Below are 16,297 nucleotides of genomic sequence, written 5' to 3'. Positions count from 1 at the left end.
GGCTGAGAGAAGCATGGTTGGAGCAGCTTGTTTTTTGGAGCTCTGTCTCTCCACTCCCCAATGCCAACTGTTGTTCTGCCATTCCACCACTGAGCTGAAATGACACTTAGTAGCCTTCTTCACTTATTTTTCAATTTTGTTGTTTGTTCTGCATAYGTCACAATTTAAATCTTTATATTTTTTCATGGGCAGGGTTTTAATTATTGTGTGTTAATTTAGTAGAATTYTAATCTCTCCCCCATCGCCAACACCACTACCACCACAGCCCCGCCCCATGTCCTTCATCACCTGTGAAGGTCTAATCTTATCTGTGGCTGCTCCATGGCTGTTCATTAATCACTCTGAGAGCCCGTGGCCTTGTCCAGCTCCCCCTCCACATATAAGCTCTGACTGGGCTGGTTGGAGGGAGCCCTCCATGTATGGATCCAGTGCCCAATTGTGGCTGTCAGACACATGCCCACCTCCTAGTTGCTCCCCTACATGGACTCTCTGTATGCCAACCCTGTGCCCGTGTTTATCAATCCAAAGACCCTTCCTTGGATCCATTTAATGCGCTGCCCTTATCCGATCAGTATGTAGTATTTTCCAAGATACGGACCTAGGCCACTTTATATTGGAAAATTACCTGCCACACGGGCAGCTGTCTGATAGTAAGAGGTCTTAAGTTGAAAGCTTTCCCTCTTTCCAAGGCTTTTCTTCCAAACTGTAGACAATATCATACAATGATATATGAATTGGACATAGTTAAGGGGCTCTGAATTTGATGGCTGCTCGCTGACACATTGCAATGTCTTTGTTCTTGTTGGACCAARATTGCAGTCTCAATTATTGTCTTCTCTCGGTGAGGAGGGTAGACGTGAGTCGTGCGGTGACTGAGTGCCAAATTCAAAGATGTTACAAATTGGAATGGGTGGGCGGCAGAGGAGGATGGAGGGAGGAGGGAACATACATAGTTTGTTCTGGAAGCAGCAGGAAAGTTATGACACAAAAATTAAACAAATCGACCCTCAGTATCCCCAGCCATTAGCCAATCTATAGTAATCAGTGTGACTGAACTCTTCACTTCATGGACCTTCACCAATCAGCAAAGAAAACATAGATCTGTCATCCATCTTCTTCAAGGGACCTTTAAAGAGAGAGAACGTGTGTGTGTGTGTGTGTGTGTGTGTGTGTGTGTGTGTGTGTGTGTGTGTGTGTTGTGTTGTGTTGGTGTGTGTGTGTGTGTGTGTGTGTGTGTGTGTGTGTGTGTGTGTGTGTGTGTGTGTGTGTGTGTGTGTGTGTGTGTGTGTGTGTGTGTGTGTGGGAGAGAGAGAGATATATTGCGTGTGTGTATTTTCACTAGGGTGGCAAGTTAGCCAAGCGGTTAGAGATTGGGCCAGTAACCAAGAGGTTGCTAGTTTGAATTCTCAAGCTGACAAGGTGAAAAATCTGTCGATATGCCATGAGCAAGGTACTTAACCCTAATTGCTCCACATTGCAATGTCTTTGTTCTTGTTGGACCAACATTGCAGTCTCAATTATTGTTTTCTCTCGGTGAGGAGGGTAGACGTGAGTCGTGCGGTGACTGAGTGCCAAATTAAAAGATGTTACAAATTGGAATGGGTGGGCGGCAGAGGGGATGGAGGGAGGAGGGAACATACATAGTTTGTTCTGGAAGCAGCAGGAAAGTTATGACACAAAATTAAACAAATCGACCCTCAGATCCCCAGCCATTAGCCAATCTATAGTAATCAGTGTGACTGAACTCTCACTTCATGGACCTTCACCAATCAGCAAAGAAAACATAGATCTGTCATCCATCTTCTTCAAGGGACTTTAAAGAGAGAGAACGTGTGTGTGTGTGTGTGGTGTGTGTGTGTGTGGTGTGTGTGGTGTGTGTGTGTGTGTGTGTGTGTGTGTGTGGTGGTGTGTGTGTGTGTGTGTGTGGCGTGCGTGCGTGCGTGCGTGCGTCGTGCGTGGTGCGTGCGTGCGTGCGTGCGTGCGTGCGTGCGTGCGTGCGTGCGGTGCGTGCGTGCGTGCGTGCGTGCGTGCGTGCGTGCGTGCGTGCGTGCGTGCGTGCGCGCGCGCGCGCGCGGTGCGTGTGTGTGTGTGTGAGAGAGAGAGAGATATCTGCGTGTGTGTATTTTCACTAGGGTGGCAAGTTAGCCAAGCGGTTAGAGCATTGGGCAGTAACCAAGAGGTTGCTAGTTTGAATCTCCAAGCTGACAAGGTGAAAACTGTCGATATGCATGAGTCAAGGTACTTAACCCTAATTGCTCCAGGGTTACTGTTGGTAATGGCTGGCTGTGACCCCACGTTTTGAGGGTGTCTCAGGGCGTGTTGGAATATGAAAAAAACACCTTTCCAATTGACACATGTATAATACACACGGTACATGTGAAACTGTAATATTAAGATCTACAGTATCACATCCTATTCAGATTGTCTTAAAATGGTCACGTCACCTATTTGCATTGTGATACATGGAGTAGATTTGTCTTACATCAGTGCTAATTTGTGAGCTTGTGGTGATCATTGAAACAGAAACAGTGCCCTCTGGGCAGTGATTAGAGCATTGATCAGGGTGCTGCCCAGCTCTAAGATTGATCTGTTGGTGATGTCAATTAAAGTCCTATGACTCGCGCGCGCGCGCACACACACACACACACACATAGTATTACCATAATTCCTCACATTCATTAAGCCTCACCACAAAACAACCTCACCTGCTTGTCCAGTAAGCATTGGCATCAGTGTGCTTACATTCTTTAACCTTTGGATGCCTCTCCAGTTTGTCCTACAGAGGACCAGGAACGATGAAATGCCCTATTACAAATAAATAATGAGCCTACTGGCAAGAGAAACATTCCTAATGTTTTGTCCAAATAACTAGCATTCATCCTCAATGATAATGTATTCCACTCCAGTGCCAAACAGCTATATACTTGCAGCCAGGGTGATTTCATCATGGATATGATTTAAAAAAGACTAAAAGTTCAAATTCCCTCCCTATAAATGAAATGTCCCCGAGCAGTATAGGCATCACAATAAGGGCTTAGTTTGTTTTGGTCTGATTGATGCTTTTTCTGCGTACCGCTCCAGCTTTGTTTGTTTATGCTAATGAGTGTGATGACCTGTTGGTGTTCCGTCTAGCAGGGAAATGGCAGCCACTGCTGCGGGAGTCATCCATTGATCTCTGTTCAATGCATCTTTCTCATAGACAGACACAGACTGTTTCCTGGATTAACAGAGCAAGACGGAATGAGAATGTGAAAGTGTGCCACAAGACAAGTACGTCCCTGCTGCTTAGATAATTTATACATGATTCCATCCTCTCTGTTTTGTCTCAGCACCACATTTGAAATGATCGTTTCACCGTTTAAAGAGGCTAATTTCGTTTCTCACTCATCACCAAGATGTCTATGCCCGTTGCCAAGTGGGTTTGAAATGTATCCCGACCTAAAGGAGAGGTTTCCCATTGAGAGAAACTGCTGTGTTTATACTGTATGCTGTGGTTATCACCTTCCTTTAGTGCAGTGCTTATCAGCTGATATTGGGTTTAGAGTAAAGACATAGGCCTACTACTGTATGCACCTCTAATTTTCTCAGTCAAAAGCCACAACCAAAATCTCTATACGTGTGTGAGCTTGGACTAAATACCTATGCATTCTTGCTGGACTCAGACTAACTGATAAATATTTTTGCATTGCATTATGCAAATTATCATTTTTGACCTTAACTTGCAGTCACTCAAGGTATTCTCAGCTGATTCACCAAATACAGGGAGGGCACTTGTATGCCATATAATGAATTAATGCATACTTCTTTTAATTTACTTTTTGTCAGAGTGTATTATAATGGGTAAGCATTTTAAAATAGCATGACATTGTTTCCCTTATCTTTGATTATTACACTGCATTACTCACAGTCTGTTAGGTGTTACAAACTAAAGTTCAACTTTCACTTGTTCACCAGCACAGCACTGAGACTAGAGGCATGACCATGTTTCACCTAGCAGGGGACCAGTCTAGATACTTTGCTTCACCGAGCAAAGTATTTGGTTTGCCTCAGGCTATGCTTCCTTTACTCCAGCCTACAGATCAATAATCTGCCTTTCTTTAGTAGGAAAACATTATAGATGTGTTCATTATGTGCATTTTAACAAAATCCCTTTACAAAAAGATATTGAGGTGRAAAATATGTGATAAATATATGCAGTGTAAAGAGTCCAACCCTGATCTCTTCTGTACTATAACCTGGGGCTCAGGGCAGTTGGGGGCCTATGTACAGTAATAGATCTATCTCTGAGAGGAGAGTTCTCTCTGGCCATCCTCAGAGACATGAGTCAGCACCTGGTGATTAGAGAGGAAATGATTGTGTTCCGAGGGTTGATTAACAACAATCTAGCAGCACATTTTCTTTGTGAGGTCAGCCCTTTACCCTCTCCTGCATTCTCCAATGTGTTCACTCTCCCAACTCCCCCCCCCCACCCCCCKCCCCCCTCTCTCCATCGCTCTCTTTCTCTCTGTCTGCCACCCACTCTTTCACATCCTGGCACACATTTCTTAAATGCCAATCTCTTTCTTGAAGGCTGCGTCTGTCCATGTCTGCCACTAATAGCAGAGGAAATAGATGGAGMTCTAACTGTGAGTTTTTGTTGTGGGCCCCCAGGAGCAGGGTCTGCCTGCTCAGCAGAGAGACCTCTCACAGCACTCTCTCAATCAGCCTTATTGATCAGCACTGCTTTTGGCATAATCCCTGTGAATAAAATGCTGCTCTATTGAGTCCAAATCCCTACTGGGATTCAGAATGGAGAGACATAACCTTTTGCATCTTGGCTTTGTGCACTTCTATTCAAGTCGTCACCCCTAACAACATTGCTCCCTTGCAGAGAGGAACGGATAGATCAAGTGGAAATGTCACAATGTGGAGTTGGAGTACAGAATCTCACAAAAATACCTGTTTTTCTTCTTGCTTTCCACAACTACAGTTTCAGCAGCAGACCAAGAGATAAATTATTGAAATGATTAATAAAATCAAGGCCAGGTCAAACCATGTTTTTCTGGGCCTTGACTCACTTATGATGACATCAAAGAGAGAAGAAGGCTTGACTTGTGCATCTAGATACACTCCCTGTTGTTACACCAGGAACCCCATTGACATTTGAAATAATTGGAAGATGAAAAAGACAATGTTTATACAGATTCTCAGTGTACAGAATGTGCAGTATTTTTTAACCACATCTTAAAGAACAAGCAATATATTTTCTTGTGATTTATACTGGTGTACGAGGAGGGAAATTACCTCTTCACACTTACTTTCCGATTTCAGAACAATTTCAACTTCCTAGAAAACTGATTGCTTTAGTCATCTCAATAAGTGTTGCAAATGATTATAAATAAGGAATCCATCCGGTCCATTTCTTAACATTAGCAGGCACTAGCCTAGGGTCCGTCAATATCCCTTTTCTCTCTTTTACTGCCTTAAGGAACTGCCTTTATCCTTTATTTCCCTGAGCCTCAGAATGACTTTAGGTAGGTGAGTAATTTCTCATATCATGTATTTATTTAGTAATTAATATGTATTTATTTAGTTGTGTATTAATCTATGATCTATGCATTTAATATTAAATAGTACACAGTCCTTTTTCATTAGTTCTGTTGTTGTAAAGTTACTGTTTCTCAGTGGTCCTTTGTTTTCTGTTTGGCTGGAATATAGGGCAGTACTGTTTGGGTGCTTTTATCTGAAACAGTCTGTGTGCTGCTGTTCCGTAGCAGTTTTTTCCGGCAGCTTGCGGGATTGAGAAGACCCTTTCTAGGCAGCGTATGAGTCCCCGCTGCCACGTTCACTGGGAACGAGACATAAGAAGGGTCCAGACAGTTATGGAGGACGGAGTGCTCTGAGGAGGAGAGCGGTGGTGTGGGCGAGCCGGCTTGACTAGAACTGGGCTCACTGTCGTCAGTGTCTGGGGTCGCACAGCCGCCCTTCTCCTCATCTCTCTCCTCTTCATCCTCCTCGTCATCATCACAGCACAACGCGTGGTATAGGATCTTGTCACTGAAGCGGACTCTCTCTCTGGTGCCGGACGTGCGGGAGGTCTTGTGGCTGTGTGTGGAGCTGGAAGCCTCTTCGCTGGCGCTGGATGAGTCTGGGGTGACTATGAGAGGTCCGTTAGGGATGGGCAGCCCCCCATTCATTTGGGAGTAGGCTGAGGCGGTTGTGGGTGGCGGGGTCTGGGTCTGGGTGGGGATGCACCCACACTCCGCCCCCGCCCCCGGCTCCAGCCCTGCATCCTTGTGCTGCACCGTTGGCGTTGCTTTGTGGGCGGCGTTTGCTGCAGCAACGGAGGCCTCCAGATAGCTGCAGAACTCCCAGCTGTCTGGGAGCACGTCAGGGTTGAGGAAGTCCAGCCTGAAGGCCTCTCCCAGGCCCCTCTCGCTGCTGGACGTGCTGCTCGCTGTGGCCACTGTCCAGTCATCTGGCTCCAGGTCAAAGTCAAAGTCTGACGTCAGCTTGTCGATCTGACCCACCACCTAGAAGAGTAGAGAGCGGGTAGAACAGACATTTAGAAGATATGGTTTACATCATTATACATTATGTTCTTGACTTAATATGCTGTTAACTATACATGAATATGCTTTCCACTATGAAGACAAATACTTCACACACCACCTGAGACAGCAAGGAGGGAGGCGAGAGGGGGGAGGGAACAGATGATTTGAAGTTATAGACATGTTTTTAAACACTACTTTACAATAATGTCCACTATGAAGACATACAGCGGGGTCTGAAATGATTGAAACCCTTGATAAAGATGAGCAAAAATGACATGTTTAAAATCAATACTTCAAATACTGAGCTATATTGTATTGTCATTTCTAGTATTTTACTAGAAATGCTCAGAGAAAGAGATTTTGTTTAGGAAGTCATAAAATAAATCTCAAAAAGGTATGGATAAAAATTATTGACAACCCTGTTTTCAATACCTTCGATACCTCACCTTGCGAGGATAACAGCATTGAGCCTTTTTCTAAAATGTTTTATGAGTTTGTGAGCGCAGTGGGAGGGATCCTACACCATTCCACCATACGGAATCCTTCCAGATTCTTGATATATTTCGTCTGCACCTAAGGACTGCCCTCTTCAATTCAAACCATAGATTTTAAATGGGTTTCAAGTCCGGAGACTGAGATGGCCACAGCAATGTTGATTTTGTGGCCAATTCAACAATTATTTATTGATTTCTTTGTGTGCTTAGGGTTATTGTCTTGCTGGAATATCTACTTGTGGCCAAGATACAGTCTCCTGGCAGAGGCAACCAGATCTTTTTATAAAATGTCCTGTACTGGGTAAAGTTCATGATGCCGTTGACCTTAACAAGGGCCCCAGGAACAGTGGCATAACATCAAAGATCTGCCCTGAACCACCTGGTACTATACCCTGCACCTTAGAGACTGCTGCCCTATGTACATAAAATCATTGAACAATGGTCACTCTAATAATGCTTACATACTGTTTCACCCACTTTATACTGCATTCTAGTCATGGCTCATACTATATACAGTTGAAGTCGGAAGTTTACATACACCTTAGCCAAATACATTTAAACTCAGTTTTTCACAATTCCTGATAGTAAAAATTCCCTGTCTTGGGTCAGTTAGGATCACCACTTTATTTTAAGAATGTGAAATGTCAGAATAATTGCAGAGAGAATGATTTATTTCAGCTTTCATTTATTTCATCACATTCCGAGTGGGTCAGAAGTGTACATACACTCAATTAGTATTGGTAGCATTGCCTTTAAATTGTTTAACTTGGGTCAAATGTTTCAGGTAGCCATCCACAAGCTTCCACAATAAGTTGGGTGAATTTTGGCCCATTCCTCCTGACAGAGCTAGTATAACTGAATCCGGTTTGTAGTCCTCCTTGCTCGCACACCGCTTTTTCAGTTCTGCCCACAAAATTTCTATAGGATTGAGGTGAAGGCTTTGTGATGGCCACTCCAATACCTTGACTTTGTTGTCCATAAGCCATTTTGCCACAAATTTGGAAGTATGCTTGGGGTCATTGCCCATTTGGAAGACCCATTTGCGACCAAGCTTAACTTCCTGACTGATGTCTTGAGATGTTGCTTCAATACATCCACATACTTGTCCTTCCTCATGATGCCATCTATTTTGTGAAGTGCACCAGTCCCTCCTGCAGCAAAGCATCCCCACAACATGACGCTGCCACCCCCGTGCTTGACGGTTGGGATGGTGTTCTTCGGCTTGCAAGCCTACCCCTTTTTCCTCCAAACATAATGATGGTCAGTATTGTCACGTTCTGACCTTTATTTCCTTTGTTTTGTCTTTATTTAGTATGGTCAGGGCGTGAGTTGGGGTGGGCAGTCTATGTTTATATTTCTATGTTTTCCTATTTCTGTGTTTGGCCTGATATGGTTCTCAATCAGAGGCAGGTGTTTTGTGTTGTCTCTGATTGGGAACCATATTTAGGTAGCCTGTTTTGTGTTGGGTTTTGTGGGTGGTTGTTTTTAGTCTTTGTGGGTCTGCACCAGATAGAACTGTTTCGGTTGTCTCATTTGTTGTTTTTGTATTTGAGTGTTCACCTTTATTAAATTAAGATGAACAATTACCACGCTGCGCATTGGTCCTCTGATCCTTCTAAATTCTCCTCCTCGGACGAGGAGGAAGACGACAGCCGTTACAATTATGGCCAAACGGTTCTATTTTTGTTTCATCAGACCAGAGGACATTTCTCCAAAAAGTACGATCTTTGTGCCCATGTGCAGTTGCAAACCGTAGTCTGGCTTTTTTATGGTGGTTTTGGAGCAGTGGCTTCTTCCTTGCTGGGCGGCTTTTCAGGTTATGTCGATATAGAACTCGTTTAACTGTGGATATAGATACTTTTGTACCTGTTTCCTCCAGCATCTTTACAAGGTCCTTTGCTGTTGTTCTGGGATTGATTTGCACTTTTTGCACCAAAGTACATTCATCTCTAGGAGACATGACGGCTGCGTGGTCCCATGGTGTTTATACTTGCGTACTATTGTTTGTACAGATGAACATGGTACCCTCAGGCATTTGGAAATTGCTCCCAAGGATGAACCAGACTTGTGGAGGTCTACAATTTTTTTTCTGAGGTCTTGGCTGATTTCTTTTGATTTTGCCATGATGTCAAGCAAAGACGCACTGAGTTTGAATGTAGCCTTGAAATACATCCACAGGTACACCTCCAATTAACTCAAATTATGTCAATTCGCCTATCAGAAGCTTCTAAAGCCATGACATCATTTTCTGGAATTTTCTGAGCTGTTTAAAGGCACAGTCAACTTAGTGTATGTAAACTTCTGACCCACTGTAATTGTGATACAGAGAATTTTAAGTGAAATAATCTGTCTGTAGACAATTGTTGGAAAAATTACTTGTGCCATGCACAAAGTAGATGTCCTAACCTACTTGCCAAAACTATAGTTTGTTAACAAGAACTTTGCGGAGTGGTTGAAAAACGAGTTTTAGTGACTCCCACCTAAGTGTCTGTAAACGTATGACTTCAACTGTAACTACTACTGTAGACTCCTTTTCAAATCACATCCGGTCTATGCTGTCTATACACACCATTCACATACATACATGTACATTATTTATATTCCGGACTCTGACATTGCTCGTTTTGCTATTGCTCATTCTGATGTCTTAATTTATTGTTCTTTAAAAAATGTATACATTGGGATTAGGTGTGTATTGTTATTGTATTGCTAGATATTGATGCATTGTTGGATCTAGAAACATACAGTAATCCTTGCGCTGCAACTGCGATAACAACTATAAAACTGTGTCCGCAGTTTTGATTTGATCTAACACCATATTTTACAGCAGGTATGGGGTTCTTTTCTGCTCATATATTCTTGTTTTGACACCAAACCCACCACTGATGTGCGTGGCCAAAGAGCTCCTTTTTACATCCAACAAATGTGAACGCCTGGAGTTTGCTAAACGGCATTGGCACCTGGATTGGAACTTTGGTCAGATGACATGAAACTAGAGCTCTTTGGCATCTCACACCAGTGGTGGGTTTGGTGTCAAAATGATAATGTATAAGCAGAAAAGAACCCCATACCTACTATAAAATATGGTGGTGGATCTTTGATGTTATGGGGCTATTTGCTTCCACTGGTCCTAGGGCCATTGTTAAGGTCAACAGCATCATGAACTTTATTCAGTACCAGGAGGCTACCAGGAGGCTAAAACTTGGCCACAAGTAGATCTTTCATTAAGACAATAACCTCAAACACACATCGAAATCCACAAAAAAAATGTTAATTGGCCACAAAATCAGCATTTTGCGATGGTCATCTCAGTCTCCCGACTTGAAACCCATTGAAAACCTGTGGTTTGAATTTAAGAGGGCAGTCCATAAGCGCAGATGAAGTATATCAAAGACCTACGATGGAGGAATGGTCTAAGAACCCTTCCAAAAAAAAAATTTAAACGCTCAATGCCGTTAACCTCGCAAGGTGAGGAATTAAAAGGTATTAAAAACAAGGATGTCAATTATTTTGACCCCTACCTTTTTTGAGAAAGAAAATGATCCCTTGTTTTTTTAAGCGTTTGCCTACAATGTAGTTCAGTATTTGAATTATTTATTTTTTACAGTAATTTTTGCTCTTTATTAAGGGTGTCAAAAATGTCAGACCCCACTGTGCATGCCACACTATGATGATTCGATTTAAGAGACCTCTACATTCTACTAGTATGAAGAAAATGTACTTCACACTAAATCAACCGTAATGAAGCTTGACTTTCACCCTCTGTACAGGGAGTCAAACTAGCAGGGTAGTTTATCAACCTGGCTTGGCAAAATCAACCTCAATACTCCTCATCAGCACCACCCATGCTGTATGAGTGTTTATGGTCTCATGAATAGAAAGCACTTGAGCCCACAACACCATTGATTTTGTTGATTTGCTGATGGCACATAAAATTCGAGCCTCAAACACTTGACATTTGAGCACCTTAATCAACACATCGTGCTCTCATAAGCAATCTATTGTAAAATGGAAAAATGCTCAGCATTCATGTAGTTTGTAAGTGATACATTTCCCCAAACCGTTCCACAATTAAGACTAGTGTTTCTCAGAACATGTGCATATGGAATTGGAACAACATTGTTGTTGAAGAGCTGAAAAAGTGTTAGCTGTACCTTGAGATATGCTGTAAATGATCATTTTTTCCCACCTAATTCTGCTATTTGCTATTTGCCTCTGTTCTTTCAACTGCTCATTGTGACATCAAATGAGCAGTATCAGAAAAGCAATCCCCTGTCTGCATGAGGGATTAAAACCCTAATTAATTCTTTCAGCGCAATGACTTTAAAGGAGCAATTAACAGTCCCAAAGACCTGACTACACAAATACCCTGATTAAAACCCCAGTATCATTCAGCTGATGTGCTAACTGATTGCTCAGGTGATTTCTGGTGCAAACACAGCCATTTGGCATCAAAGAGCTTCATAATCTCTGACACATCGCGACAGGACTGAATCTTACAAAAATATGTAGAGTGTCTATTTAGATAACAGAAAAAGAACAAAGCCTTGCAGTGCCCACCAACAACTGTTCACAGATGGAGGAAAACATTTTATCAGGTCTCACAGGGACTATAGGGAGGCTACAGTACATCATACAACAGAGGAGCGATGGAGGGTGTTATCATGCAATATTTGTCCAAAACGTACCGATTTGTATTATTTACAAACCCAAAGCGTTCTGTTCTTATCATAGGCCATATTGTGGTAGTGAATTCAACCATCTGCATTTGAACCAGTCTTGGAACAGCCCATCCTCATTTTCCTGATTTCAATCATTCTGTTTCTTTGTAGTATATCTAATGCAGGCATGTGACGTGTGTATCTGTATAYGGCTTTGGGTAAACAGATTGRCAGGTTTGTGTATGGCGTGCATAGYTTTCTGTGTGGGTGTGCCAGGCCTGGCTGAGCAGCTTTGRATGCCACAGGAGCTTCAGTACCAGGGCTATGTTTTCCTCRATTGACAGTCAGCCKTGTYGGAGCAGATCCTCTGTGGGGGCACTAAGCAGCGAGCTGAATGGGTAAACCAACCTGTCTGTTGAATGATTTGCAGACTTTAAACTAATGCGGGATGATTCTCACACCCAGAGGGAATGGAATGGCTTTGTTGAGTTGATTACTCATCCTGAAAAAAAAAGGATTTAATTGAATCAATGTGTTTGGAAGTATGGTCTGTCAGAATCATTTCACGAGTCCGCCTGAACGCCTGACGCTGACCTAATTTAACTGCCTTAATTGGATATCAATTAATAAAGCACCCAATAACAGAGGCATATCATTTCCAGTCATATGTTAAATAAATCCCTTTTGTAAAAAATAAAATGGATTTGAGTACAAAAGAATGGCAAACACTGACTACCAACCAAAGCCTTTTTGACTGACACATCCACTAAGATAAGATACTTGAAAATGTTACGAATTATGTTTTCATCTCCATCTCCATGGTGACCCAGCTCACATCCTATTATGAGATGTTCTCCCTAGGATTCACCCACCGTGAGCCCTCTCTCCCAGGCACTGTTACACCGTCATCAGCCTCCAGCATGTAGGCTAATTTAGCTTGATAACAGTCTGAGCTTGAAGGGTCTGCTAAACATTTCTAGGTCACAGATGGGCTCAATACAGCAACAATGATCAGTAATCTCAGTCTTTTCTTCCAGGAAGAAAGAAAAAATGTGGGATGAGTGAGCTATGGAGTGAATTATTGGGTAAACAGATTGCCTAAGCGTAAAGGATGAATGAACACATCAGGAACAAGTCATTAGCGAGGGACACACTGTGTTTGGAATGGAGAGAGCACAATGAGGACCAGCAACAGTAATTACAAGCTTTAGAGTAAAATCACATCCTTTTGTTGGGTTCCATAGCTCATGATGTCACAGCAGATTGCAGCTGGACTACGACACAGAATCGGCTTTGAAACATTGTTTGCCTTAACACCTGACGTGATTTAGGAGTAAATGCACTCGTAAAAGAACACTTTTCCTTTTGAATAGAGCTCAACACTTTTCATATTTACAAATGCTGACAAGTAGAATATAACAGGCAACCTTGTGGCACAATTGTTGGACCTCAGGGTGCAAGGCCACTGATTTCCATCCACCCCTCGCCCTTTTCTATGGAATTGTTATTTGGTCCTTTGTAGCTCAACTGCAATACAGTTGTAGCTACAGTGACCTATCCAGTCCACTTATTACTGTTTCAGTAACAACATAATGACTACAGAGAAGATAGAGTTGTTTTCTTTCTTATTTTGGGAGATACATCCACACTCTCAATTTATCCATTGTCTGTGCAGGCATGATTGTCGCGGACTGTGGCTGTGAATGACTCAAAACAATCCCAGTTCGGCTCGAAGCACATGATCATAATTGGGCCAAGTACTCCAAACTGAGCCTCGTCATTTTAGAGTGCTCAAAGGTGGCTTTGTGAGAGAGGCTGTGTGGATGTCAGCTGAGGTTTACCACCCCAACACTCCATCTGCCATGATTGGCCTGCTGGGTAATTGATGGTCAGGCTGAAGAAGGGCGCTTGGAGCACAGCCTGTGACAGAGCCTTACAGTGAGGAGGGGGAACCAGGAGGGAAGTATTGGAACATGGAGTGATGGTTGATGCTGTGATTCTCTGTTAAAGCCTTAGCTCTGCTCTGTTCTGCAGAGAGCTGTCTGAGACAGTGCAGCGGTGATCTCTGAATTAGATTCAGTAGTGTCCTCTAATAAAGGCCCAATCTTCTGTTGAAACAATGAATAAAGTGGTGTTTTGGTAAAAAGCGGAGGGATTTATAGACAGAACTATGGAAGCAAGGACGAACCAGCCATGATATCAAAATTATAGTTTTAGCCATGTTTTGAATCTATGCAGTGTTTGTTTACATTTACAATGTTTACAAACATTTGAGTAAAACAAACTTGGGTTTTTAACTGGGTGTGACAGGAACTAAGTTCATGAGGCATTTATAAGTTATATTCTTCAAGAATCAATGTCTACATCATTGATTTCTAAGACAAAAAATGGATGTGGCTACTGCAGATTGCTCATTTAAACCCCCCCTGCTTTCCTAACGCTCCCCGCTACATGAAATGGTAATGTAGCCAATTATATATGAGGGATGTTGAAGCTTTATTACTACTACCTGTCTGTGTGTAATGTCCTGTCTCGTAGTTGTGCTCCTTTTATACAGTTTGTCTTGTTGTTCCGGTCATTGTATTTGAAGTAGCAACATGACCACGCTGTTGAGGTCAAAACCAGCAAATGTGATAATGAGTGTTTGAATTGCCTGTTGACAAGGAGGCTGATATTTACCGCCTGCTCTTATCACTCCATTGATGTTTAAACAGATGTTTAATGAGGTACGTTTGCTTCGGTATGCATTGGTGGTTTTAATGTAGGAAAACATTCCAGCTAGCTGTCTGTCTAGTAAACGGAGGAAATCCCTCATCTCTTGCAAGTACTGTGAATACATGTACGTTTTGTAATTCACTTCATAAATCAATATGAATAATTCCAACGTAATGTCTACAGACCATTTTGTATGATTGTTGGTAGTAGCAGTGTAGAATGACTTACGGAGGTCAGTCTGGAAAACAGAATAGTGGCTGCCAGCTACAGTACTGCCATTGTTTTCAACCACTGGTATTATTCCTCTATTAATTTACCACTATACTACCACTTCTATATCTACTACTTACTACAACTATCACACAACTACAACTACAACTACTGACTATCTACTACTACTACTACCACCACTACTACTACTACTACTACTACTACTACTTCTACTACTTCTACTACTACTACTACTACTACCACCACTACTACTACTACTACTACTACTACTACTTCTACTACTTCTACTACTACTACTACTACTTATACTACTACTTATACAACTATTACTACTACTACTACTACCTATACTACTATTACTACAACTACTACTACTATTACTACTTATACTACGTTTACTACTACTATTACTATTACTACTACTACTACTACTAATATACTATTATGTATACTACTATTACTTACTACTACTACTACTACTACTAATCATACTACTACTAATACTATTACTACTACTTCTATTATTACTACTCATACTAATATTACTACTACTACCACTTCTTCTACTACTACTACTACTATTACTACTACTACTACTGCTACTATTACTACTACTACTACTACTACTACTACTATTACTACTACTACCACTACTACTATTACTACTACTACTACTACATATGCTACTATTACTACTACTACTACATATACTACTATTACTACTACTACTACTATGTATACTCCTACTACGACTTCTACTTATATTACTACTGCTACTACTATTATACTACTAATACTACTACCACTACTATTACTACTACTACTATTACTACTACTACTACTACTACTACTAGCACTACTCTACTACTACTTCTACTACTATTACTACGACTACTACTACTACTTATACTACTATTACTACTACTACAACTACTACTAATAATACTACTACTACTACCACTACGTATACTACTATTACTACCACTACTACTACTACTACTTATACTACTATTACTACTGCTACTACTACTACTTATACTACTAGTACTACTACTACAACTACTACTGCTATGTATACTAATTTTACTACTACTACTACTACTACAACTACTCAAAGTTCCAGTTTTATTGCAACTACTGTATTACAATTGCTGCTATTCAATCAATGCAGCATGCAAAACACATTAAATGTAATAACCATCTCTGAGTTTTCATGAAACAGACACACATACTGTATCAGTGAATCCTTCCTCTGTGATGCAGACTGATTTGAAACCATTACACAACTTTATGTGACCCTCCATCTGTTCCTGTGTCTCTCTCTCAGTATTTTCCCCTGTCATTTTTCAAGTTTACTTCGAAAAGTTTGCAGCGCTAACTCGTTAATTATGCTACATCAAGCGTCTGGCATCGATTTTATTTTCCAGAGCGAAAATGTGAAATGTGTTCAATAGCGTAATTAAAGCATCTCAATGTCATTTTATTCTCAACATGTCACAATGGATTCCCAGCCTGTCCTTGTGCAGCACTTCTAGTGTTGGGAAGCAGTTCATGCCAATTAGAAAGCCTCAGCAATTACCAAAATGGCCTAGCATGCTGGCTCTGAAGTGAAACGTTTGCAAATATAGTTTTAATGTATTTAGCTCCCGCTGCTTCCCAGCTC

The 16,297-nt window shown here is 41.7% G+C and overlaps 1 protein-coding gene across 3 annotated transcripts in view; it reads right to left on the bottom strand.

The window, feature by feature from the left end:
* Positions 1-3,810: 3,810 nt before the first annotated feature.
* insyn1 (inhibitory synaptic factor 1) overlaps positions 3,811-16,297 on the bottom strand; it is a 55,172-nt gene continuing 42,685 nt past the window's right edge. For all 3 annotated transcript variants that reach the window (XM_070445396.1, XM_023995366.3, XM_023995365.3), the window contains exon 3: positions 3,811-6,512. In XM_070445396.1, coding sequence (XP_070301497.1) covers positions 5,661-6,512 — 852 coding nt within the window. In that variant the 3' untranslated portion in view covers positions 3,811-5,660. The remainder of the gene's footprint in view (positions 6,513-16,297) is intronic.

This window comes from Salvelinus sp. IW2-2015, linkage group LG10, assembly GCF_002910315.2.
Source record: "Salvelinus sp. IW2-2015 linkage group LG10, ASM291031v2, whole genome shotgun sequence".
Taxonomy (NCBI): Eukaryota; Metazoa; Chordata; class Actinopteri; order Salmoniformes; family Salmonidae; genus Salvelinus; species Salvelinus sp. IW2-2015.
The sequence above is the reverse complement of the archived record's forward strand: the minus strand, read 5'-3'. Positions and strand labels throughout refer to the sequence as shown.